Raw genomic sequence first — 25,835 nt, forward strand, 5'->3', positions numbered from 1 at the left:
TGCCCGGCTAATTTTTGATTTATTGTAGAGATGAGGTCTCGCCAAGTTGCCCAGGCGGGTCTCGAACCCGTGGGCTCAGGCAATCCACTCAACCTCAACCTCCCAAAGCACTGGGATTACAGGCTGAGCCACCGAGCCCAGCTGTACCTCACATCTTTATAATACATTTTTTTTTAAATGGCTGCCTCAGTTAGGTGACCTGTATCTCAATAAACTTTCTTTTGTGTGTCCTTAGTGCAGGCTAAAGATACCATCACGTCCATGAAATAAGAACATGACGCAGCCCATGATAAACAAGCAACAGGGAAGACTCAGAAACCAAATTAGAGACAGGACGGAAAAGTCAAAGAAACCCCCCAAAGTAGAACAGACAAGAATGAGAGGTGAGGACAGGAAGAGGAGGGTGAACCACCGAGTGCCACGGCCACCCCTGCCAATGAGGGGAGGCATGTAGGAGTGAGGGTGACAGGGAGGGTGGCTGGGCCCTCCTTGGCCACACACAGGACAAAGGGACCAAGGACCCAGGATGGCCGGGCAAGGGGAGTCTCCAACCGCAGGGGCTGTGTGGCACAGCACAGGGCCAGGCGCCTCTGCCCCTTGGCGTGGAGGTGGCTCCTCTGGCTCTGAAAGCCTCGACCCAACCAAGCACAAAGCCACAGGTCTGCAGCCAGGCGTGAAGCCAGGCAAGAGGCCCGTGCTCAGATGGGCACTCTGGGCCCTTGGCACCAGCGAGCAACAGGAAGTAGAGCCTGAGTCGCTCAGGCAGAGGCGTTGGGGTTCCCGAGCCACCGACAGTGACAAGGGGCTGGGGTGAGAGTGACGGACAGTGAGCACTAAGAAGGGGAGCCAATGGCATGCAGCACCCGACCCAGCTGGGAGGTCTATGCAGTGATGTCCGCCTGCCTGGTGTCGCCTGGACCAGGAAATGGCCCAGGCACTGCCCTCATGCCCCTTCCACCTGAGGCTCAGCTTCAGGAACTGCTGTCAAGGGGATTCCTGGGGGTGGGACACTGAGACAAGAGGAAACAAACCATGTAACAGCCCATCGCCTCCCGTGCGATCACCCTGTTCCTGCACACCAGCCCTGAGCCAAGCAGAACAGGGCCGAGTGCGCGAGAGCTGGCATGCCCCACCCCCTTACTCAGCAGAGGACCGGTGAGCCTCGGCTCCAGGGAGCAGAAGGCTGGCTCCAGGCGTGGACAGGGAGGCACCTGCCCAACAGCCAGGATGTCATTCGGGCACTCCCTTGAGGACCTTGTACACGCATACCACTGGCCCCACAGCTCCCTTCCATGCCTTCAGGGTCTGAGGGGCCCGGACAGGAGCCAAGGCAAGGTGTCTTCTGCCAAGACTGTGTCCTCCACCAGCCCCCCTGGAGCACCAAGGACTGCTGGATTCCAGGCTCCTCCCAGAGCAGGGACCCAAGGGACCCCAACCAGCAGGCCAGGGAGAGCCTGGGTGACCCCAGCTGGGTCCTGCTTTCCAGGACAGTCGTGGCTGCAGACAGCCAACCTTCTGGAACAAGACACACAAATCCATGGGGGGGCTGACTCACACCTCAGCCTGCTCTGAGGACCTGCCTCCACAGGAGAGGAAGCTGCTCCGATGCCTACCTAGGATGCTCCCCAAACCTGACCCTGGCCCAATTAGCCTGAGGGGTGCATGTAATTAACACCACCTCCTGACACCTCATGAGTTCCGGGGAGCCCTGTCCCACCTTGCTCCGCTCTGGTTCTCAAGTGGAAGCCCAGGTTTTGGAAGGAAGCCTGATGGAGGCTGGGACAGCAGAGGGTGGCCTGGAGGACGGAGGCCTCTGAGGCTTCGGGGCTTGGGACTGGTGACCTTGCCCTCCAGCCCACTCTGGGACACTGGCCGGGCAGTGGGAGACAGCCAGGGGCCCTCTCAGACCCTCCAGCCTACTCCTGGGCCCCCAGGCCTTCAGGACCAGGCAAGACCACCCCCACATCCTCCAGATGAGCTGTGGGCCGCGCTTAGGGAGTAGGAACACACCAGGGGTGGGAGGTGACATTACCGGACGAGCACCCGCTTCAGCAGCTGCTGGTCCCCCTCCGAATAGCCGGGCCAGTCCTTCTGCACGTCCTTGTACATGCAGTCCCTCAGCGTGCAGGTGCCGTCCTTGACACTCACATTGGCCACCTGCAACAGAGCAGCCGTCACCTTGCAAAAGTCCTGAGAGAAGTGGGGCTCCCAAAAACATCAAGACATGCGGAGACATGGGGGAACAGACTGTGAAAGAGGGGGAATGGGGTGCCCCCACGTCCCCCCCCCCGAGTTTTCTGCACACAACCCTTGGGGTGCAGATGAGGGTCACGGCATGAGGTCCAGACGCAACTGCCTCACAGTGCTGGGGCCAAGCTGGCTCCAGACAGGAGAGCTACCTCACAATCTCAAGATCCTATCACCTGCCCCTGCACCCCCCATCCCTGACTGCAGCTCCCATTGCTGGGGGTGATGGGGGGAGCCTCCTGGGGCCAGGCCTGAGCCCACCTCCCTGCAACCAGTCTTGCCCTGCTCTTGCGGTTAACAAACGCTGAGCTCGGCTGGCACCAGGTGTGTGCCTGTAGTCCCAGCTACTTGAGAGGCCAAGGCGAGAGGATGGCTTAAGCCAAGGAGGTCGAAGCTGCAGTGAGCTATGATCAAGCCACTTCAGCCTGGGCGACAGAGCAAGAGGTAGTCTCTAAAACAAGACAAAACAAAACAAAAAGCTGAATGTGTCTCCCAGACTGCTGGACTCAGAACATCTGTCCTGAAGGGGCTGGACAGAAAAGGCTGCTGCCCCAAGTGGGCCCTCGTGTGCCAGTCACTGGGTGCCCTGGCCTCCAGTCGTGGCTGGCAGCAGCCTGCCTCCTGCTACAGCTGCATCCCACAAAGCTCCACGTCACAACAGAGTCCAAAGAAGCATTTTGATGGCTGAGTAATATTCCACCCAGCAAAAGCACCGTGACTAATCAATGCCTCTGCACTGGTGGATGCCACCTCACCAGCTTCTCTACAGCATCAACAGATGTCACGGTGCGCGGGTTCCTCCATGCTGGCTTCCTATAGAACATGTACCCAGCTCTTGACAGGTCAATACTGCATCCTGGAAGGAGAAGCCCATGGGTCTCCCTGGGGCGCAGTCAGTCCTGGGGATGGGCACCTTCCATCTCTGCTTTAGACATTTCCCCAGAAGGGGGCCCGGGCCTTTGTGGAGTGCGGTCTTGTCACCACTGTGCCTCAATCTCTGTGGCCTGGGACAGCTGGAAGTGACCAGCCTGGGTCAGAACATCCCCCAGAGATCTTCCTTTTCCACCAGCTAGCCAGGTCCTGTAACTCCCACAACCACTGGGGAGTGAGCTGTGTGGTCCATGCCGAGGCACAAGGCAGGCAGGCCATCAGGAGACATCAAAGTGGGTAAGGGGAGGAATGCTGCCTGCAGATGCTAGCCGGGCCCAGCACGGCCTCTCAGGTCCTGGGAAAGAGTCAGGCTTAGGGCACCTTGGGCCAGGCCAGTGAGGGCAGCAAACCTGACAGTCCCTTCAAGCTGCCCTCAGAGCTCCCATGGGCAACACACCAGCCCCACCCCAGTGCAGGAAGGTGGGCGGACAAGAGCCACACCAACATTCTCCCAAGGAACGTGCTTCCAGTTCTACCCAGGCTCAGGCTGAGAGGTCAAAACCTCATGAGGGACATGGAGATCACAGAAACGCATCCTGGGTGTAGCGTTGTTCAACATGGCACCATGTGACCTGCACATTCTACTACAAGGAGGTACGGCCCATGTCCCTGAGGTGTCTGAAGCAGGAAGCAAGAGCCTGGGGCTAGAGGCTGTGACCCCTAGCATTTGCCACCGCCCTGGGAGACGCAGGCGGCTTGGCCATGCTGCTTCCTTGACCACAGTCACCCCAGGTGGCCCAGGCCCAGTTCACCCCAAGGCTGCATCTGCACAGCCTGCCTGGCATCTGGAAGCAGGGAGGAGCCTCAGGAGCCCTGCGAGGAGGCAGCTGGGGCCTCAGCACCTGCTCCAGTACCTGGGGAGCCCCCTAATAGCAGGCACCACCACTAGCACCACATTCCAGCTAACTTCGTCCCCGATCCCAAGAGAAACACTACAGTCCCTCCTGTCACAAACAGAAGCCTGAGGATGCGAGATGTGATGCCCTCTGCCCAGAGTCACAGCGAGTGAGGGATGGGAACTATTCATGCCGAGCCCGACCTGCCTAACGAGGCCTGCCGTGCACGTGTGGGGCCTTTCCTGGGCCTTGGCTCTACAGCGCACTGGCAGCCGGAGCCTGAGCTCCCCTGTGCTGGGCCCCGCTGCGCTGGCCAGACAGCGGGGGAGCAAGGCACGGCCAGCATGCTGAGCTGACCCAAGGACCCAGGTCTGAGACGCACCCACGGCCCCTCCAAGTATTCTAACCTAGGGGGCCCCTTCCCAGTCAGCCAGATCCTGCCCTCAGGCTATGGCCCAGCCCGGCCTGCCCTGAGAGCCCCTCAGCAGAGGCCACTCTTGGCACACAGAGCCCAGGCAGCCGGACATGCCCCACACACACCTGCTGGAGGAGGCCGTCCAGCGCATCCTTGTCTGCCTGTGTCAGGCCATCCTTCTGCAGCCGTAGCAGCAGCTCGGCCTTGCGGTAAGGCCTCAGCGCCAGCAGGTGCAGCACCCGGTCACGGAAGGGCCTCTGGGACACTCCGCTGCCCCCACTGACACCACCAGCGCCACCCTTCCTGATGGCACTGGCTAAGTTGATGGGGGTCGCCCGCTTCCGGGAGGGCACGGCATCTGTCGCCCCTGGGGCAGGCTTCCGAAACTGAACCTTCTTGCCTGCAAGAGAGCCCCCAGTTAGGGAAAAAACAGCCACTCAGGCAAAATCCCACCAGCTCAGCGGGACCCAGGACAGCCACAGTGCCACATGCTGTCCACATTCAGCACCTACAGGTCCCAGACCTGGAGGTGGGGGGGCAGGCGGCAGAATCCCGTTTAGAGCCTTAACCGGTTTCACCATGGGTGACCTAACTTGGGCACCAAAACTGCCCAACTACTCCAGCGGGCAGCAGGGTTGGTTGGGAGTGTCTATACATCCTTCTGATGTCAAAACGGGGGTCCTTAAGTGGCAAGAGACAGGCACCCCCAGCCTGTACCTCACAGACCCATGCTGGTCTATGCAGCAGCCTTCCTTCAAGCAGTGAATAAAGGTGTCAGGGCCACTTCCAGCAGCTGCTCTGGAGAGACCCTGGGGGGCAAGTGACTCCCAGTCTCCGACTCTGCCAAGCGCAGCTCAAGGGCCTGACTGCGCACAGAACCAGCAGGCTTTCACTTCATCCCTGACAAGACAGAGAACTGGAGGGCCCAGAATGCCGTCCCCTCCACTGTCCTGAGGATGCCCTGGAAGGTTCAAAAGTGGACAAGCTCAGGATGTCTAGAATCCTCCAGCCAAAAAGTTCTTCATGATGACTTCCTTCTGATGTTACCCCTCAAAATCTGATTTGTCAAATTAACACAGACGGATGTGCTTTTACAAAACCCCAGGGCCAGCCACTCAGGCCCCTGGGGTCTGTGCAGTGGGGACCTGACAGCAGAATCAGACTTCATTCCCGCAGGCCCAGGCTGATAGGTGACACAGGAGTGGGGCAAGTGAGGGGAGCAGGCTGATGTCGGGGCATCCAAGACAGCGGGACGTGCATGCTTCCATCCTAACGGAGCAGTCCCACTAGAACATACAGTTTAAAAACCCCTCACTGGACTCAACATGATATGACTAGCCAAGTGTTCTGACTGAGTTTTTGGCTGAAGGACCCACAGTTGGTGAGTGCATGTTTGTGTAAAGCAGGAGTGCACAGAGGAAGTGGTCTGGGGGCTGAAGCCACTGCTGCTACCCTCCCACCACCCTCCAACTCCCGATGTCCCATTGGCCTGGGTTCCCTAGCCCAAAACACACCCAGGCCCAATTCTCACACCAATGTCTGGGTTTTATTCAGAGCGCAACTCCTGCCGAGCAAGGGGGGACTGTGTGCTCTGTTGGAGGGAAGGAACTGAAATCCTTACTTTTCCTTTAAAAAAAAAAAACCCCAAAGTCACCAAGCTCCTGCGTGGTGAGTCAACTCATTCCTGATGCCTGCACCTTGTTCTAGAGCCTCTTGGTTCTGTCTGGGCTAAGGGGTGGGAGACAGCAGCAGGACAATGCTCTCTAAATAAACTTGACTTTTCTTCCCACTTCTGATGCCCATTGGTGTCTCAACTACACAGAAGGCTCCACATCGATGCCAAGCCTCGGGCCTGCCCAGCAGCACAGGGTCCCATGCACAGTGGCCTATGCAGCTTGCCTCGGTCTATACCAGGCTCGGCCTGGGTGACCTCAGGGAGTTGGCTGCTCAGTGGTGGGGAGGAGGGGAAGGTGGCTGGCATCTGACTGTTATCTCCCTGACAGTAAAGGTCCCTGAGGCCCCAGGCTGGGAGATGGCCCCTGACTTGGAGCCCCCGGCCCCGCTGTCCAACCAGGGCTTTATGTGACCAGGCTTGCCTTCCTGACCTGGACTCTGGCCCATGGGTGAGTCCCATGCAGGGCTGACTCCTCCGTGACAGGACCATAGTAAGCACCCAGCCTGGGCGGGTCCTGAATCAATCCTGCCCCCACCATCCCAAGCCCCCACCAAGCCCATACTCACCCAAGTAGCGGCCTCCAGGCTTGATGACGATGGCGCTGCGGCTGCGCGTCTCCTCCTCCGCCTGCGCCATGCTCTGCCGTGCCTTCTGGTAAGAGTCATCAGTGGCGCACACCGTGATCTTGTCCTGGATGCTGCCCAGGCAGTCCAGGTGGACGTCTCCATGGCTGGAAGGCAAGGGGCCAGGGCCGGTGTCAGCCTGGGAGCAGAGCCCAGCAGCACTGACTCTGGTCCGTGGTTTGACAGGCCACTGTGGCCCAGGCCTCACCTGGAGACGTACTGCTGGATGCAGTCGAAGCTGCCCTGGGGGCTGTCGCGGCCGATGTTGGAGAGGTAGAAGGAGAAGGTGCGCGCCTGCGCGGGGCCGTCAGGTTGGGGGATGGAGATGTGCTGCACGGGGGGAGGGGAAGGGGTCACCGGAGAGCCCTGCACAGAGGTACCACAGAGGGCCAGCAGCCCACCCAGTCTCTCCTGCACACGACCCCACAGTGTGGCCTCACAAGAGAGCGTGCAGGCGCTTTCCCCTGAAATACGCCCAGCTCTCCTCAGGAACAGGACTGCTAGGCATCCCCACTGTCCACCCTCAGCAACACCCAGGAGGGCCTCAGGCTCCCGTGTGGGACGCAGGGGGCCTAGGAGCCCTGTCTGGTTTCAGCAGCAAAGGCACTACAGCCTGGGGAAGACAGTGCCCATTCCCATCCTCCACCCTGTGCATGTGTCCCTGTGGGTCAAGAGCCCTCATCCCTGTCATGCTGACGCAGAAACTCGAGCTGGGGCTCGGTGCCCACGTGGGACATGCGGTGACAGAGGGCAAGGTCGGTGCTCACCGTGGGCCCCACCACCCAGCTCGCTCTCTCTCTCTCTCCCCACACACAGCCCGCAGGCTCTGCTAGAGCCCAGTGAGTGATCCTGGCCGTCCAGTCTTGTTCTGCTCAGACACCACAGTGTTTCTTGCCCAACACGCACACCCTGTCCTGCCAGTACAACCCTTCCCAGATATGATGTCTGTCTCATCACAAGTAACTGGAAACGTCACTGGACGCTGGGGCTCGGGTTTCTGGGTGATGTGCTTACCCGGAACGCACCCAGTGGGGTAGGCCCGGGACCACAACTCGAGAGAAATCCAAGGAGCCTCTGGGAGCCTGAGCCTGGCATGGGGCTCCCGCTCCACCCTCCTCTGCTCTCCCTCTAGGCCCCCACACCTGTGCCCTGATTCCAGCTGCAACCCAGGTGCCTCACCTGAGTCCCACGTTGCCCACAGCTCTTGCCCCCCCAGAGAGTGACAGCTGGCATCTTATGCCAGGCCTGTCCAGGTAAACTCGGACCTCATCTGGGCAGGCAGCAGGACACACTTGGCTCCAGGGCAGAGCGCTGGCAGGGAGACCAGGGTCAGAGGTGCAAAGGCACAGGGAGTGTGACGCAGCAAGGCCACCTCCCATGCTCCCATGGAGGGTCCCGGCACCAACAGCAGGCAGGGGCCACCAGGTACCCCAGTCAGTGCCAACAGGTCCTGCCTGAGCCTGCTCAGTGACCATGCTTCCTCCTGGGTGGGGGGCTCTTGCCCGGGGCCTTCACCCTGCTTGGATCTTTTCCTTACAGGCAGAATGTCACCCCCCAACGCTACCCTAGATGGCAGGGTTGCTGAGGTTCAGAGCCAGGTTATACAGCCACAGGGGGAGTGGGGGCTGCAAAAGGGTGGACGACAAGGGCTCTGAAGCGGATGCTGGGGAGCATCGTGCCTCTGGGGATGGAGAATGAGAAGACAGAAGGCCCTGCAGCCAGTGTCCATCAGGATGGGGTTGCATCAGCACAGGGGAGGGGAGGTGGCCAGGAAAAAGTTTTCCTGGAGCTAGCATGGCAGGTTCTCACAGCCCCTGTCCTCCTGATGCAGAGGCCCCCACCAGCACCCTGGGAACCCTGTGACTAGCAGGCAGTTTTGCAGCTGGTTACCAGCTACTGGGCCCAGGGACGTCAGGCAGCCAGCCGGCATAAATGTGGATGCTTTGTTGGCACCCGCTGAGAGCTCACCTGGGTTCTAGGACGCAGCCCAAAACAGCGCCCACTCAACCAACGCTGGTCCCTTCTGGACTGGGCACTGCCCAAGGGCCCCAGCGACCAACACGTTCAAGAGCCAGCAGCCCTCAGACAGCTGCACGGGGGTGTGGGAGTGTCTGCTCTCAGGTCAGTTCCAGGATGCCAGAGACTTGGGGAAGAGCTGCCCTGAGCCTAAGGTCCCACATATGTGTCCACAGATGATCAACACCTGGAGCGGGGCACAGGCCCCTCTGGTGGTCCTGAAGGACCCCAGGCGCACCCCTCTGGCCTGCAGCTGCCGGGGGCGCTGCTCCTATGGCCCTTCCTGCCTTCCCTTCCAACTGCCCGTGCTAGGCCCACTGCCAACCCGACCTGAGGGACCTCTTCTGCAGGGGAGGGGGAATGGGGGACTCTGAAGCGACAAATCAAGTGGGTGCGGGGCTCTGCTGGCCAGGCTCTCCAGAAGCTGGGATTTCAGGTAACAGCTGTCTTCTCCACAGCGCTTATTCCCAGCATACCCTCAGAATGAAACAGACGATCACACAGTCACTGCCGTGGCTAGACACATCCTCCATGAGGGGCCAGCCGCCGCCACTCAGCAGGAGTCCTACTTCCTCAGCCCTAGCCCAAGGCGCTTCCCAAGCACCCACTTCTGCACAGGAGCCTGGCAGCAGAGCGGAGGGTCGTGATCTTTGGTCCCCGACTAAGTCTCAGCCTTCAATGACTCCTGACTCTGAAAACCTCCCATTTAAGATGTTTTTCAGATTTGAATCATCCTGTTGCAAACAACACAGCAGCCAGCAGGCTTCTGGCTAAATCCGTGCACATCACAAATCACTCCAAGGTGCACATCACAAATCACTCCAAGTCCATCCTGGCCACACAAGCACTGGTCAAAGGCCACTGACAAGCCCTGCCCAGCCTCCTTTCTAGAAACTGCCCTTCAGGTCTTGCTGCAGTACACGGACATCCTAACGTCTAGAACAGACCTGGACACTGACCACTGCTTTGCTTTCTTTTTTTATCAGCTGGAACTTCACCGAAGGGTTTCAGGTGAGGGGCCAGTCAGCCAGAAGTTTCTTTTCCCCCTTGAAGGCTGCAGCCTCTCTAGGGTTAGACACTCAGAAGCACCCTCAACAACAGGGGCGCAGATCAGCCCGGCTCAGAGTCCATGAAGGGCATAGAATCCACACACAGCCATGAACAAGGCAGCAAGCATGACAAGAAGCCCAGCTTTCCCTGGGCACCTGGAAACATCAGGAAGTTACTCTAAAGACTCTGTCACACAGGGCTGGGCAGGCCAGTCCCATCACACCCAAAGGACCTGGCTGCACACAACTTCCGGCCTGGGCCTGGCCCTCACAGTGCTTGCCATGCAGACAGAAAAGGGCCAGGTGAAGACTGGACTCTCACCCAGGAGTGGGTGGCACAAGGCCCCACAATGGTCACAGTGCACTCATGTCTGAGGGGAGACATGTGAGGGCTGAACTCGCTCCTAACTGCAAGGAACGCTGACTCTCCCAATGGCAAGTTCAACCTGCAGACGCCCTCAAGGTGGACAAGGAGGCCGGCAGCCAGAGACAACCTGCCACTGTCCCCAAGTAGGGAGCCTGTGGATGGGGCCTGTCACGGCCTGCCAAGAACGGGTCCCTTCATCCTAATGGGACTCTGGTCAGTACATGCCCCTAATGACAACCTGATGGCTGTCTCTCCTGCCCCAAGATCCAATTAGCAGCAGGAGGCTGGATGATGCCCACTGATGGGGTCTGTGAATGAGCTCACCTCTGGGAAACACTCTGTGGAAACCCCGGGCCTCCAGTCCTGAGCCCCATGTGGGACCAGGACCAAGAGCTCCAGCAAACATACACTAAGTACACAGATACACAAGCTCTCTCACTGGGTGCCTTCCCGCCGGCAACAAGCCTTCACAGCACACAGGGACACGGGTCTGGAGAGGCTCCAAGGCATTTGGTACCCAACAACACCGCCGTGTGCCCGTGCCACAACCAAGCTGGAGAGCATCCTTCCACAGGCACACTGGGGGTGCAGAGGGGAGGGAGGCCGGTGCCAGGAGCTTTCTCACTGCTCAGGTCAGGGTTAGGCAACAGCAGAGGCAGAATGACAGCTGTGGGCCACGAGAGGGCGCTGTGGAGCAGCTCAGGCAGCAAGCTAGCCCAGTCCTACTCCTGCCCCACCTCTGCCCCCAGGGATGTCCTGGGGAAGGTACAAAGGAGGTGGCCCGCTGGTGACCACCAGACACAGGGAGGAGGCTGTGTCACCTGACAGGCTGCAGCCCCAGGGATTTACTGCCCCAGCCTAAGAGTGCCTGGGAAGTATTCTGGAGAGATGGTCACCATCCCAACCAGGTGGTTATAAGGAAGTGGCCCTTGATGGCCTGGGTGGCCTGTCCAGTCAGCTGAGGGCCTCAAGAGGAATAATGAGGGATCTAAAGGAAGAGAAACCCGCCAGCCAGCCCTCAGCTGCAGGCCTGGAAGCCCACAGCCACGTGCACCGCTCCATGCACTGGCTCTATCTGTGCCAGACACATATGTCCCAGAGACTTGTCTCCGCGGCACGCTGAGCAGCACCAGGAAGCCCCCAGATAACCACATCACGCACTCCCCAACTGGGAGGGGCCCTCGGGCTGTCACACCCAGAAAAAGACTTAGATATAATGTGGCAACCCTCAAAAGACTTGTAATGAAGGCTAGAAGAACAGCCAAACTGCTCCAAGGAGTGTGAGTGGGTGGGAGGCAAGGTGTCCTAAGATCGGGGGGAAGGGTGGTAGACTTGTCCTTTCTCTCATTCTCCAGTTTTTAGACAGGATGGTAATTTATTTATTTAAAGACAGGGTCTCAAAATATAAAACAAAAAATAAAAACTAAAAAAAGACAGGATCTCATTCTGTCATCCATTTTTTTTTTTTTTGAGTTGGAGTCTCACTCTGTCACCCAGACTACAGTGCAGTGGCACGCTCCCAGCCACCGCAGCCTTGACCTGCTGGGCTCTGGCGATCCTTCCGCCTCAGCCTTCCAAGTAGCTGAAACTACAGGTGCGCGCTACCATGCCCAGCTAATTTTTTGATTTATTATCGCCAAGTTGCCCAGGCGGGTCTCCAACCCGTGGGCTCAGGCAATCCACTCACCTCAGTCTCCCAAAGCGTGGGATTACAGGCTGAGCCACCGGGTCCGGCTTATCATCCATTTTTTTAGAGACAGGGGTCTTGCTCTGTTGCCCAGGCTGGAGTGCAGAGGCATGATCACAGCTCACTGCGGCCTCAACCTCCTGGGCTCACATAATCCTCCCACCTCAGCCTCCTGAGTAGCTGATATTACAGGCACCACCACACCCGGCTAATCTTTTTATTTTTGGTAGAGACGGGATCTCACTATGTTGCCTAGGCTGATCTTGAACTCCTAACCTCAAGTGATCCTCTTGCCTAGGTCTCCCAAAGTGCTGGGATGACAGGTGTGAGCCACCACGCCTGGTCTGAAATGGTCATTTAGAAACACATTTTTTAAAAAAAGAGGATAGTGAGTTTCTTTTTTTTTAGGGTTAGGGCTACGGTAGGGGTATGGGAAGGGTTAGAGTTAGGGCGTAGGGTTAGGGCTGGCATTGAGGTTGGAGTTGGGAGGGTGCTGGGTTTCTATGAACTGCTTCCACACGCCAAAATCCACACAAACACTCACAGTCCTGGCGGCCATTAACAGCCAGGTGTACACCTGCTGCAGGAAGTTAGCACCCTGAGGGGCCACTGGGAAGAGGGCCACCCTCCGCCCACAGGTGGCCTGTTGTGGGACCCCAAACTGGCTTGCAGTGGCCCCCATCACAGGACAAGCCTGTGGGCATAGGAGTCTGGGCTCACACAGAGGCAGACAGGGCCCAAACACTGTCCCCAGCCAGCCAGGGCAGGCCAGAGACCGTACCAGTTCCACAACTCCAAATACGATTTAGACAAAAAACACTCACCCCTTGGCTTCCTTGAAATTGAATTGATGGCCTCAGTGAAGCAGAGTCCTGCCAAAAAACAAAAAGGAAAACGTCAATAAAGACACCCAGACGTCCACAGACTCACTTCCCAGCCACATAAGGGGCAGGATAAAAAGAGCGCCCAAGGGCAGGTGGGAGAAGGCTCAGCAGGGGCTCCTCGGGGGCAGTGGGCAAGACGCGTCAAGACAAGCAGGCAGCCCGGCACTGAGGCTGGCATCAGGCCTGGTTCGCAGGAGGGCTCAGGAATATGCCCACGTCCTCGAGACCACCGCAGGCCCAGGACCCCGCAGGGAGACGGAGGCAGGGCCCAGAGTGCTCCTGGGCCTTCCGGGAAACAGCAGGGCCGGGCAAGGCCCAACGGGTCTCAGGTCCATGGGACTGTGTTCGGCCCTCGGCCCTCTGCCCCGCAGCCTGAGGCGGTCTCCCTGAAGCCAGAGACGTGGCTAAGGCCTGCCTCACAAATGCCCCCGAGCCAGGATCAGGTGGGTAGGCCCTACCTGCCAGAGCAGGGACTGGAGGTCACCAGGTGACATCCTGGCAGGACGGAGCCCAGCCCTGCCCAGTCCACCACACGGCCTAGGGCAACTGGTCACTTCCAAGAAAATGTACAAGAGCTCACGAGAAACCCCCAAGTTTCACTTCTACAGAGAGCAGCCTCTGGCCCATCTGAGAAAGAGTCCAGGCTAGAAGGAGGGATACCCTCCTTCTTCCTCCCTACCAGGGCCTGAGCGTGTACCTCAGTGTCCCAGACGCTGCACCATGGCATGGTTCTGGTTGGTCACATGAGTCCAGGCCCTAAAACCGCTCCTGTATCACATGTCCCTGACACCCCACTGGAGTCCAGCTCGGCCTTCTTGCTCTGAGACACCCACCCTGAACTGTCCCCGCCCCTCTGCTCTCACTGGAGGAGCACCCTGTCTGACCCCGCCCATGGACTGGGGACAGGTGAGCAGCTCCACACGCATGGTCAGCGTCAACTAGCGTCACAGGTGGGCCAGGGGCAGACAATGCCCACAGTGTTCGGGCCCAGGGTCTGCCCTGAGCCCACAGGCAGCTTTCTACGAGCACCTGTTGGCTGGGCATGGCGTGAGGCACTCGCAGGCAGGAAGGGACGGCGGCCCCACCTTTGGGTCTACTCGGCTGACGTGGACAAGACTCACGATGGCAAGACTCACGATGTGGCGGCACCTGGGTGAGAGGCACCGAGAACCCACCTCTGTCTACTAGGAACCCCCTGCTCGCCAAGACTCCGAGGACACTGCTGTCTGCAACAGAGCTGGGGGGTTTGCCCCAGCACACTCACACTGCAAGGGACCTAACACCCCAGACTCTGCCCCACACTTCCAGAGCATGCCACTGCTCTCACCAGGCGGGGCAGACACAGGTCCACCCCACAGAGACTTGATTCGTGGCACAAGTCACCCCTGTCTGTCCCAACCCCTCATTCTGCTCAGAGACTGGGAACGGCCACTGCAGGCACAGAGGCTATCACAGGCACAGGGGCCACCATGTTGCCGAGACAGGGCCAGGCTCCCCACAAGGCAGCTCAGGACAGCGCCCCCATCCCATAAGCCTTGACCCAACCACCTGCCTGTGTGCTATTCAGAGAACGGGGACCGCAGCCTGGCTGGGCCCTCAAGGACGCAGTGTTTAAGTGGCTTTGCTTGGAATTCAGTTAAAAACAGACATGAAAATGTGACTGCAGGGTCCACTGAAGGCGTGAGAGGATGCTGGGTGCCATCACTCCCCAAAAGATGCAAACACCCCTTTCAGAGTAGCTTCAACTATGGAGGTGCCAACGGACACATTGCGGGTACACAGAGGACATGACCCCTAAGCCACTGCCAGTGGAATGGATGGGGTATAGCCTCTGTGGACAGCCTTGTGGAATCTTAAATGGTCACACAAAGGGCCACACACACCCAGCAGTTCCTAAGTACACATCTGGAGAAATGAACACACACTTCCACACAAAACCCACACCACACGTTCACAGCAGGACTCAGGTAGCCAATGAGCACAGCAGGTCAAGCATGTCACTGGTGGACAGAAACTAAAGGACAGGACACCAGCCAGCAACCCAGAGGAACACACTGAGAACAGACACGCTAGGACGAACCTCACAGAGAGCCTTGAACCTTCGGCTGGGCCAAAGCACTGCCTTGGAAGTATGCAGGCATGCAATCCTATCATCTCACCTCCATGAAGGCAGAGCTGGACACGGAAGGCAGCTGGCAAGCTGGGGCGGGGAGCAGGGTGCAGCTGCAGACGTGCAAGGGCACAGAGATGTAAGAATGCTGCAACCGCGCACATGATGGGGCACACCTTATGGGCACTTGCAGCAGCAACACCCCTGCAACCTGCCTTGGGCCCACAGAACGGCTGGACACCCAAGCACAGGCAGGGAATCCTGGATGAGGGCATGAGCGACATGGTGCCCTGAGAAGGAGTCAGAGGACACAGGAGCCACTCAGGGTGAGGAACATCAGGGCAGGACAGCCTACTCAAGCACTCCTGATGCCCCCTGCAGCACCACAGTTTCAGTCCTCAAGGACCTGGGGAGCGTGACCAGGGCCAGTTGGGAGGAAGGAGGTCCTAGGCAGAAGCACAGCACGGGTGGCCCGGAACACCGACTGGAGCAACAGCAGCAAGGAGATGGGCTCTTCTGGCCCAGATCCCCAACGAAGGGGTGCTCAGGCCCACCCCAACACCATCTACTGTCTACCCACAGCAAGGCATCCATGTGTGGTGATGACTGCCAGGCTGGCTAGGGTGACAAAGGACAGGAACCTCAGGGTGTGGTGCTGACATGACCACCTCACAGGCACTGTCTTCCCTTCGCCCTGAGGCTCCACGCCCCGTGGGCCATGCCTTCCGGTTAAGCACTTAGCACTTAGCACATCCGGCAGCTGACTGTTGCAGGGCACTTGCAACCTCCTCTGGCCAGCTGCTCACGCCCCAAGGGCACAGAGGATGAGACCGCATCAGAGGACAGGGCTTGAGGGCTGAAGGGCCCAGCCTTCCTCCGTGATGCCAGGAGGGCCCACCACAAGTGTCTGTCCCCACATGACCGAGTGTCATCAGAGCGGGGCTCCCAGCCTTTCGGGCTTGCACTGGGTCCCTACCCTCCAGCAGGAGACCAGGCCTTTCTCATCAACACCAGGGCACTTTACTCGTGATGTCACAAACGCTCAAGGGCCCACACACCCCATTAGCAAAGATGGGTGCCAAGACTAACACCTGTTTGAGTGATGGCCACCCATGTGCAGGCTGCAGGCAGGCACCTCATAAGACTACCCAGTGTCTGAAAACAGAAGGCCACAGACACACAAAGTCGCAGGAAATGAGACCCCAAAACCAGGAGTAGTCAATCAGCAGAACCAGACTCGGCTGATGAATCAACAGATGTGGTGTAAGGACGTGGCCAAGAAGGAGGGTCACAGGAGAGAAACCCAGGAACCTCCAGGGCTGAGAAGCACCATCCGCAAGAAGCCCACGGGTAGGAGCAACAGGGGACACCACAGGTCAGTGAGCCCAGGGCAAAGCCACGAGCCACCCAGCCTGAGTCACAGAGAAAGACAGCACCAGAAACCAATGATCCTTGGTGACCTTACTGACTCCAGGGTCTGACAGAGCATCCTGGGATCCTCTGGGCCAGTGGAACCTGTAGAGGGAGGCCAAGAAGTCCCAAATGTGATGGAAGTCACAAATCCCCAGACCCAGGAAGCTTGTCAGGAAAACCAAGCGCCATGTCGTAAGCAATCGATGCAGTGCAACAGACAACCCAGGAGTCAGGAAGCAAGGACAGGTACACGAGGCTGCAAGGAATGAGGCCACGAGGAACAGGCCCCAGGACCACAGATGTTGTCAAAGGCTGAGGAAAGATACCTCCAACCACAAGTACACACCCACACACTAGGTAGAATGGAGACTCAGACAGAGCTGAGTACAAGGAAGGTACATGTCGCTACAAGGAAGGTTCTAGAAGTTCTTCAGGAGAAAGAGAGAGATGCCAGACAGACCAACGGATCTGCACAGAAGATGATGGACACCGGGCACAGAGAACGTGTGTGTGAATACAAAAGACACTTCTTGCCAAGGTTCTGCAAAACATGACCCCTTAAGGCATAAGAAGCGGCAGCGAGGGTCAGGCTCTGCACACGGCAGTGTCTGCAGCAAGACTGATGAGATGCCCTGGCAGCACGTGTCTTCCTGTCCCTCGTCCACATAGCAGGATGGGGTTGAAAGGACTCACCTGTGGCACAGGTGACTGCCTGCTGCCCAGCAGCTGTGAGGCTGGCCCAGAGTGCACTTGGCAACTCCTGGCACATAGCACCTACCCGGGACATCAGCACAGAACAGGCAGGGCTTCAGGCTGCCCCACCTGCGCAGTCCCAGACCCTGAGGGGTCACGTCGCCCCACTACAAGGTAGAGGTGACACCTTTCCATGTCCCACACTGGTTAACGAATCCTAACAAGCCTTCATCTATCAGAAACCCATCTGTCATTAGACGAGCATGAGGGATGAACCCAGAAGCTCCTTGGGGACAAAGATCACTCCCGGGTGCTATACACTTCGGGCCCACATGTGAGTCGGGAGGCCAGGCAAGGTGGCCATGCAGTCTGCATGACTGTTAGGGCTGTGAGGAGGCTGGCACTCCAAGATCTGTTCAGGCCCTGGCACGAAGGACGACCTCAACGCAACAGGGCATGACACCTGTGCCCAGCAGTCACTTAGCCTAGGTACCCACTTGGGCTGTGAGCACTGACTCAGCAAACTCCCCCAGGCCACTCCCCCTCAATGAAGACACTGGTGTAAAATGACGAGGCCTTCGGGAGGAAAGGGGTAGGGTGCAGAGTGGTGACACATCAGAGACACAGGCATCGTTCAGCTAATGCTGGCCCAAGACCCCTCTGCAGAGACAGGGAAAGGACAAAGAGGAACCTCTCCGAGGACAGATTCCCTGACTCCTTCCTCAGACAAGAGCTTCCGTGGATGAAGTAACAGGAAGAGGCTTACGAAATCCACCCCAGGCCTGGTGACCAGCTTGCAGGAAGTGGGGTGGGTAATCCTTCCCCAGGGACAAGGCAAGGTCTAGAGACATTTCTGTTATTGTCACAGGGGGCAGAGGCCAGGGATCCTGTAGTGCATATAGAATAATGGGTCCCAAAAGTCACATGGCGCCAACCCTACCATGGGGAAGTACAGAAAATTATGCAGAAAATTCTACGGGACAAAAGACCTGGCCTCTCAACCAAGAAGTGGCATGAAGGGAAAAGACAGTGCTATGAGCTATCAGGGCGTGAGGTGCTAGTGAATCTCAACTCGGCGCAGCTACATGGAGACACCTGGGCACAGTGGGCAGAGGCTGGGCCACAATGCCACACAGAGCTGTGTGACCAGGCAGATGTGCACACCAACTGAGGTTACACTTTGCAAAAGCAAGTCCTCATCTGCTGACATTAAATACTGTCATTGGAAGAGTCATGGGTGAAATGAAAAGATAACTGGGATTATTTTTAAAACCTCCAGCAAAGACAAAGCTAGGGGGGTGGTGTAGGAAGAGATGAAAACCATGAATGGACAGATGAGGCTGGATGTGGATGGAGCCCAGGACACCTCCCACCAGCCTGGGGGAGGATGAGATCCCCCCACCCTCCAAAAGTACCCTCCCTCTGCCCAGGCAGCACATGCCCCCTGCTGTACCGGAGGCATGGCCTGCTGCCCCAGACACAGGCCACAAGGGAAAGAGAGGCATCTCTCCCCACAGAGCTGGCCAGACCACTCCCCAAGTACCAGCGTCAGTGCTGACTTCAGGGTTGGCCACACACTGTGTGGTGACGTGGGTCTGAGAGGGGGTGAAGTCCTGGGAAGAGCCCAGGCCATGACCTCCTGGCATTGGGTCCCCCGGTTCCAGTAAAGTGCAGACAACTGGGAAATGCCTTCAGGAGCTTCCCGGGGACTTCCTGGCAGGACTGAGCAGGGCACTGAGGCCGGGGAGGGTCTGGACTGCAATTGAGAACAAGGCCATAACCAGGAACTGCCAGACACAGAAACGTCTGCCCAGCGGGCTCAGACTGTGCTGGAGAGCCCAACAGACACACTTCCCACTCACTGTGGCTCCACCCAGGTGCCCAACACCATGGTCATCTGACCGAGTAGGCACGGCACACTCAGAAGGGCCCAGAACCAGAAGGGCAGGAAAGGGGACTCCAAGGGGGCATGAGTCAGGTGCCAGTCAGCAGCCGGCACTGCAGCTACTTTCATCTAAACTGATGAAGCTGCACAGAAAGACCACAGAAAAGGCTTTCCAGAAACTGAGAGTAAGAAAGGTGATGCAGATGTCCTGGAATAGCAGCTATGATGCCCTCCCTGCATCTCACTTCTCTGGAGTCAGCACTGGATGGGTCGTCTAACTTTCTGCCGGTTTCCCACAAGCCCCCTCACCTCCAGCGGTCTCAGATCTGTCTGTCTTCTGTCCCTATGGTCTTGCCTCTCCCAGAAAGTCACATCAGTGGAATCAAACTGTGTGAGTTCCTGTGGCCACCGTAGCAAATGACCACAAACTGGGTGGCTTCAAACAGAAATCTATCCTCTCACAATCTGGAGACCAGAAGTGTGAAACCTAGGTGTCAGCAGGGCGCCTCCTTCTGGGGGAACCCCTCCCTGCCTCTTCACCTGCTGGGGCTCCAGGCGTTCCTTGGTTTGCAGCCGCATCAACCCAATCTCTGCCTCTGTCTTAGTATGGCTTTCCCTGGTTCCCTGTGTTGTGATGATGATAAACAGAGCCCAACCAGATAATTCAGGGTGATCTCGCCACTTCAATAGCTTTACCTTATGCCCGCCTGCAAAGTCCCTTTTCCTATGTAAGGTCACACTCCCAGGTTCCAGGATCTGTGGGGACCACTGTGCAGTCAACCACCTCCCTTAGCGGATGCCTTTGAGGCACATCTGTGCTGACTGCCAAGCACTGCTTCATTGCATAAATACGCCACCTTTCGTTCAGCCATCACTGGCTGAAAGAGACTAGGCTGTCTCCAGTTTGGGAATTAATGAATAAAGTGGCTATAAGCATACACGTACAGGTTTCCAAGTTTTCATGTCTACACCGTAGAGGACGAGGACCGCGGGGCTACATGTAGGTGTACGCTGAGTGTAAGACCACCTGGCTGTCTCCCAAAGCGCTGCCCCATTCTGCCTGGTCAATGGCCACAGACAAAGGGTCCACCTGCCCCCCATCCTCATTGGCACTGAGTGTTGTCAGAGTCTCTGGTTCTTGGTAGAGACAGGGCTTACCTTATGACAAGGCTTCTTCTGGCGGTTGCAAGGTGACAGTGCCCTGTGATTTTAATCTGCCCGTCCTGACGACATAGGATGCTGAGCCTCTCTTGGGAGGCAAATCTGCCATTCTTCTACCTTCTTTAGTGAAGATGTCCAAATTATTACCCCACTTTCAAAAACTGGACCACTTTCTAAGTATTGAGGGTTCTTTATATATTCTGCATACAAGACCTTTATCAGAAAATTTTGCAAAGATTTTGCTCCTAGTCCATGGCTTGTCATGACATTTTCTTAACAGTGTCTTCCAAAATACAAAAGTTCTTAATGCTGATGACATGGAATTTTTCAATGTTTTCTTTTATGGGTCTTGCTGTTGTGTGACAGTTCCCTCAGCTTTGTTTGTTTGTTTAGCATCAGGGTCTCACTCTGTCACCCAGGCTGGAGTGCAGTGATGTGATCATAGTTCACTGTAGCCTCCAACTCCTGGGTTCAAGCAATCCTCCCACCTCAGCCTCCAGAGTGAGTAGCTGGGACTATAAGTGCCACCACACAAGACTAATTTTTCTACTTTTTTTTGCACATACAGGGTCTTGCTATACTGCCAAGGTTGGTCTTGAACTCCTGGCCTCAAGTGACCCTCCTGCCTCAGCCTCCCAAAGTGCTGAGATTACAGGGATGAGCCGCTGCACCCAGCCTCCCTACCTTTTTTAGATAGCTTTATTTTGTAAAAATTCTTCCAAACTGTCATTCTTGGAACTCCCCTCTCCCTTTCCAAAATAACAGCTCCAGGTAACCCCTATGTAGACCCCCCACCCGCAACCCTAGTGCCCAGTGAGAGTCTCTCAGATACCCACATCTGCCCACTCTTGGATCGTGAGCACTGATGCCAACTGCCCACCTGGCAGCTGCAGTACAGGGTCTTCAGACATCATCCAGACCTTTCTTCCACAGACAGTGCTTGTCCAGGTGAGCGGAAAGCTGGTCTTCACCAAGGAGGCCCTTGATGTCTGTCCACTCCTGTGTCACAGCTGGATGGAGGAGCTACATGGAATCCCTGAGTCCTCTTCATGGAAATCGCAGCCCAATTAATATGACAACTCATCACGATTCCATGGCTGGCCTCCAGCACTGACCTTTCCCATCCTAAGCCACACGAGGATCAGGGATCCAGCAGTCACAGCTGAGGAAGTTGAGGCACCAAAAGAAGACAGGGCTGCCTAAGGTCACAGGGCAGGGTTGGGGCTTCCCGTCACCCACCAGCTGACCCCAGCCTCACAGGAAGAGCAGTCCTGTGTCCCACGAGGCTCTCATAATCCATCCAGGCTGCTTGTGAGAGGCACAGGCCCCCATGGTGACAGGCTGGGCAAGAATCTGTCCACTGATGCTTCAAGCTACAGGTTCTATGCCTGGCGCTCTTGCTGTGGCCACGGGAGGTGCACCCTGCCTGCCCTGCCCACCTCTCCTCTGCCAAGGCCACCATCCCAGAGCCCTGCTGGGCACCTGCTACAGGCCCAGGGTAGGCTGCAGCCAGGAGAGGGGAGAACAGATCAGATGAAAGGTGTAGCCCAGAACTTGGACTTCTCTATCTTCAGGGTGTGGCCCTCAACCTCCAGCCAGTGTCCACTGCACAGTCACTCCCAAGGCCCCTTCCCACATGCAGCTCAACATCAGGACCTCAGGGACCCGTCTCTCCTGGCCCAAAGCTGGTCACCGGGTCCTGCCACCTCGCCACATGTGCCCACAAGCCCACCAGCCCCACAAATGCCCCCAAGGAAACAGACATCCACGTCAGTTCCAGGCAGTGCTCAACACCCTCTGACATGTCCACTGTGGCACCCAGGGCAAATCCTAATTACCCAGGAACATGAGCAAGGCCTGTGTGTACAGACTCTGGGCCCCATCACACGCTAATGGGGGCTACAGACCCAGCAGAGGGCCCCTGGAGAAGGGGGAACAGCCTGTGAGCAGATGCCTCATGCGCCAATATTCTCTATGAAACCCCTCCCGAGGGCTCCAGAGACATCCCGGAGGCTTCAGGGGGAATTTCTGGGCAAGCAGACTACCCCAGAGAGCCGGGTCAACCCTAGTCATTCTAGCAGTTGATATTTTTAAGCTACAAAATTCCAAAAGTCACAGAGGAGTCAAAGTCTGGGGTAAAAGATTCCCTGGGGTTCGGGAACAGCCCAAACAGTAACCCTGGGTCAACTCAACAACATACCTTTGCTAACACCCTGGAGTGGGCACATGGGCCCAAGAGCTCACTATATCTGCTCTCGGGAAGTCGGAACAAGTACATTCTAAGGCGGGTGTCTGAGGAGATGCCAGTACCTAGGATGCGCAGAAGGTTGCCTTGGCTGCATTCAGTCCCCATGACCTTCCTTCTGCATTAGAAAACAGCTGGGCTCGAGGGCCACCCTCCCTCAGGGTGGCAGAAGTCAGAGGTCTGGTGCATACAGCTCCCAAGCTGTGCTGCCTCAGGAAAACTCTCTGCCTTACTGGATCTGACAAGGGGGCTGCATGAAACCTGTACGTTTTTAACTTTTCTTTGAAACAGAACCTGACATGGCCACGGCCATGCTGCGTTGGCCCCTGGACAAGACAATGCTGGCGCCCTCCACCAGGAGTGTCTCCAGGACGAGAACCACACAGTTGCCTAGCACTCGGGTTTCAGGGCCAAGGTGTTCCTTTTGGAAGAACAGAATCGATCTCTTCAGGCCCTCCTGAAAGCGAAGCTCTTGGCTTCCGACGGGCTCAGGTGTTTATCCTCAGAACAACAGTGCCTTCTATCACCCAGAAAAACAAAGCAAGCCTTCCAGTACAAGCTGTACTTTCAGACACTGACCACCCAGGAGAGTGTTCAGCGTCTGCTCGCAGGGACCACCCTGCCTCATCTAGCTATCTATGACCCCCACCACCAACTTCTGCCTACACCACGAAGGGCCCTCTGCCCACTATCCCTGACAGCAATAAGCAAGGCCCCCTCTGGGCACCGCAAGGCTAGAGCATGTGCACCGTGGTCCTTGCCTGGTGGCACCCCCACTGGGGTGGTGTGGCATGGCGCCCTCCATTTCCCTCTGCCGCCTGTGTTCTGAGGCACATGCCCGAGGGCACCTGGTAGGCAAGCGGCAGTGAGGTCTGTCCCAGGCCGCCTCTCTGCACAGGTCTTAGGTCATAAAAGGATGAGCCATTCCTGGGTGAGACTGCGGAGAGGTACACTAAGATCCAACAACTGACCTCTATCCAGAAAGATGAGGTCAGTGGTCCCGAGAGCACCACAGCAGACCCCTCCCTTCCTGCCAGCAGCACAGCCCAAAAGACTCAGCCACAACCACTCCCGGGGCTCTCTCAGGAGAACCCCCCAACGGAAAGTGTGTGGCCTGCCGGCCTCAGAGAAGCAGCCAGGAAAAGTCCCAAAACCTCGGGGTACCCACGAGGCTGTGACACAAAGGAGCTGGGGTTCCAGGGTGGGGCCATGTCATCCCAGCCTCCACAGGCAGGAGCTGGAACCAGAACATGCTCCGCCAGGTGCTCAGCACCCACATGCCTGCAAGAGCCCTATGGCAGGGGCCTTTTGAGGACAGGGCTGTGCGCTTTGAGGGCCAGCTCTGAGCAGATGAAGATGAGTTCATCACGACTCGGGGACCAGGTGTCCCACTCAAGGTCACCCATGCAGGTAGCAGCAGAGCTTGGAATCAGGCCCAGGACTCCCAGGATGAGGTGGCGGCGAGCTCCCACTCCTCCAGGGTGTCTTCTCTCCTTCCACACAGAGGTATCTCCTACTTCAGGCACAGAGGTCACTGCTCCTGATAGCCGGCCAGGATCCAGGACTGAAACAGCACAGGGCATATGTCCCCACACCTGCATACCCACTTTTGTCACCTGTCTGACAGCATGAGGGAGCCAGAGGTCTGAAGCCCCCTGCTGCATTTTTATAGAACGTTTTGTCACCTTCCCTCAAGCAAAAGCATCTGAGCTTCACTCAAGGTGACAAGATAAGCCCTGGATATTTGCCCAGAAACCAGGCAGCAGCTTGAGCTCCGGCAGGCGCAGCAGGTCATGGTCAGGAGGGGTGCAACTGTGAGCAGGCACATCCTGGGTATCCTGCTGACCCCACAGGCTCAGGAAGGGACTTCCCAAGTTCCACCAGGTAAGACGGCTCCTGCCGTGGAGAGGTTCCTTGAGGTCATGCAGGAGGGCCTTCCCACTCCCTCCCACAGGAACCTCAAGGACCCCTAGGTTCGTGGCTGCCACCACTCAGCCTTGCATTTCTCCCCGGGCAGCCCTGCGCTTCTCCAGTCTCCTTGCAGGGGTCTTGTGCACGCATCTATCCACTCACACCCTGCAGACCCCGGGCATGCTGACAAAATTCGCAGGCAAAGCCCTGGTAGCTTCATGGCATTCACAGCACCACTGACCCCATGCCACTCTGGGATTCCCGGCCGACTCCTCTCCTGAGGACTCACACAAAAGGATTCCAGCGGGTGGACTCACTTGGGTTACCCCAGCTGGGGTATCTCACTTATCAGCGTCCTAGAGGCCTCTCCCACCAGGAGGAGAGAGTCCGTCCTGCCACTGCTGACTCCTGGGGTTGACAGCCTGGTGCTGGGACCCTAGTCACGGCTCAGACACCCAAGCAGAGGTCAACGGCGGCCCCTGACAATGCCCTGCACACCTGCACACAGGCAGGCCGAGCCCTGGTTTCATGCTGGTCACTTCTGAGCACAGAAAGCCCTTGTAGGGCTGTACTCCTGGAGGCAACCTAAGAACAATCTTGAACTTACAGAGAAGCTGCCAGAAGAGTACAAAGAACAGCAGAGCCCCACATCAACCTGTGGTGGAGTATTCCTACCAGCCCACGTGTTCTCTCTACACATACACATACACACACAACCCTGTTACACACACACAATCCTGTTACATACACACACATACATATACACAAAACTCTCTTACCCATACATCAAGGACCTCATGCTTGCTCTCCTGAGGATCCAAGAGAGTCCAGGCACTCCACCACACTCGACCTAAAGACACCCTCTCCCACAGCAGGCATGGTTAGTATCCACGTGATGCCTCAAGCCATCGTCCGTCTGCCATGTTGTCACCTGACTTAGTGGCATCTCCAAGTCACTTCCTGGGTAAGCCGCCCTACCTCATCTGCAATTCCATGCCAGTCCTCACCATTCAGGGCACCAACAGACCTTTCTGGATGACATAGATCCTCCTCTCACCTTGGCAGAGCTGCTGGACCTCAGCTCTGCTGGCATCTCCACAATGATGTGCGGCATATTCCCAGCCAAGCGCCACGCCATGACCCTGGCACTCTGACACCCAGGTAGGCCTGTTCTGTGCAGCCACCTCCCCCCACTGTGGTGGCCCTCAAAGGCTGCTCTACCTCTGCCGATCAAAGCAGAGCCCTCCCTTTGCCCACTACCTAACTGCCAGCAGCATGAGGGTTAATATCTGGTAGTCTGGCCAGGCTGCACACCCAATTTTAGGGCAAACAGCAGACTGGATGTTGCCATGAAGGTATTTTCTACACATGATTGCATGCAAATCAATAACTTCAAGTAAAGTAGATCACCATCCATGATGCGGTGGGCCTTGTCCAATCAGTTAAAGGCCTTGAGAGAAAAGGACTGAAGGCCCTGGAGAAAGGACTTCTGCCCCAGACTCGGGCCCTAAGAGCAGGGTTGCAGCATCACCTCTTCCCTGGGTCCCTGGCTTGTCGCCAGTCCTGCAGATTGTGGGCTTGCCCTGTAACTCCAAACACTTGCGCCAACATCCTAAAACACAACTCTCTCTCTGCACTGATCTCCCCACCTCTCTTTTCCTCTCTAAATACACATACCTTTGGATTCT

At 57.2% G+C, this 25,835-nt stretch overlaps 1 protein-coding gene across 1 annotated transcript in view; it reads right to left on the reverse strand.

Annotated features, from left to right (window-relative positions):
• Positions 1-25,261, reverse strand: part of ELL (elongation factor for RNA polymerase II) — a 33,224-nt gene extending 7,963 nt beyond the window's left edge. The window contains exons 1-6 of the mRNA XM_021708781.1: positions 25,205-25,261; positions 12,670-12,717; positions 6,935-7,056; positions 6,670-6,833; positions 4,554-4,828; positions 2,033-2,157 (exon numbers count right to left, since the gene is read on the reverse strand). Coding sequence (XP_021564456.1) covers positions 2,033-2,157; positions 4,554-4,828; positions 6,670-6,833; positions 6,935-7,056; positions 12,670-12,717; positions 25,205-25,261 — 791 coding nt within the window. The remainder of the gene's footprint in view (positions 1-2,032; positions 2,158-4,553; positions 4,829-6,669; positions 6,834-6,934; positions 7,057-12,669; positions 12,718-25,204) is intronic.
• Between the last annotated feature and the right edge of the window lie 574 nt (positions 25,262-25,835).

The sequence above is a fragment of the Carlito syrichta genome, unplaced genomic scaffold (assembly GCF_000164805.1).
Source record: "Carlito syrichta isolate Samal-C Ts95f unplaced genomic scaffold, Tarsius_syrichta-2.0.1 Scaffold147223, whole genome shotgun sequence".
Lineage (NCBI taxonomy): Eukaryota > Metazoa > Chordata > Mammalia > Primates > Tarsiidae > Carlito > Carlito syrichta.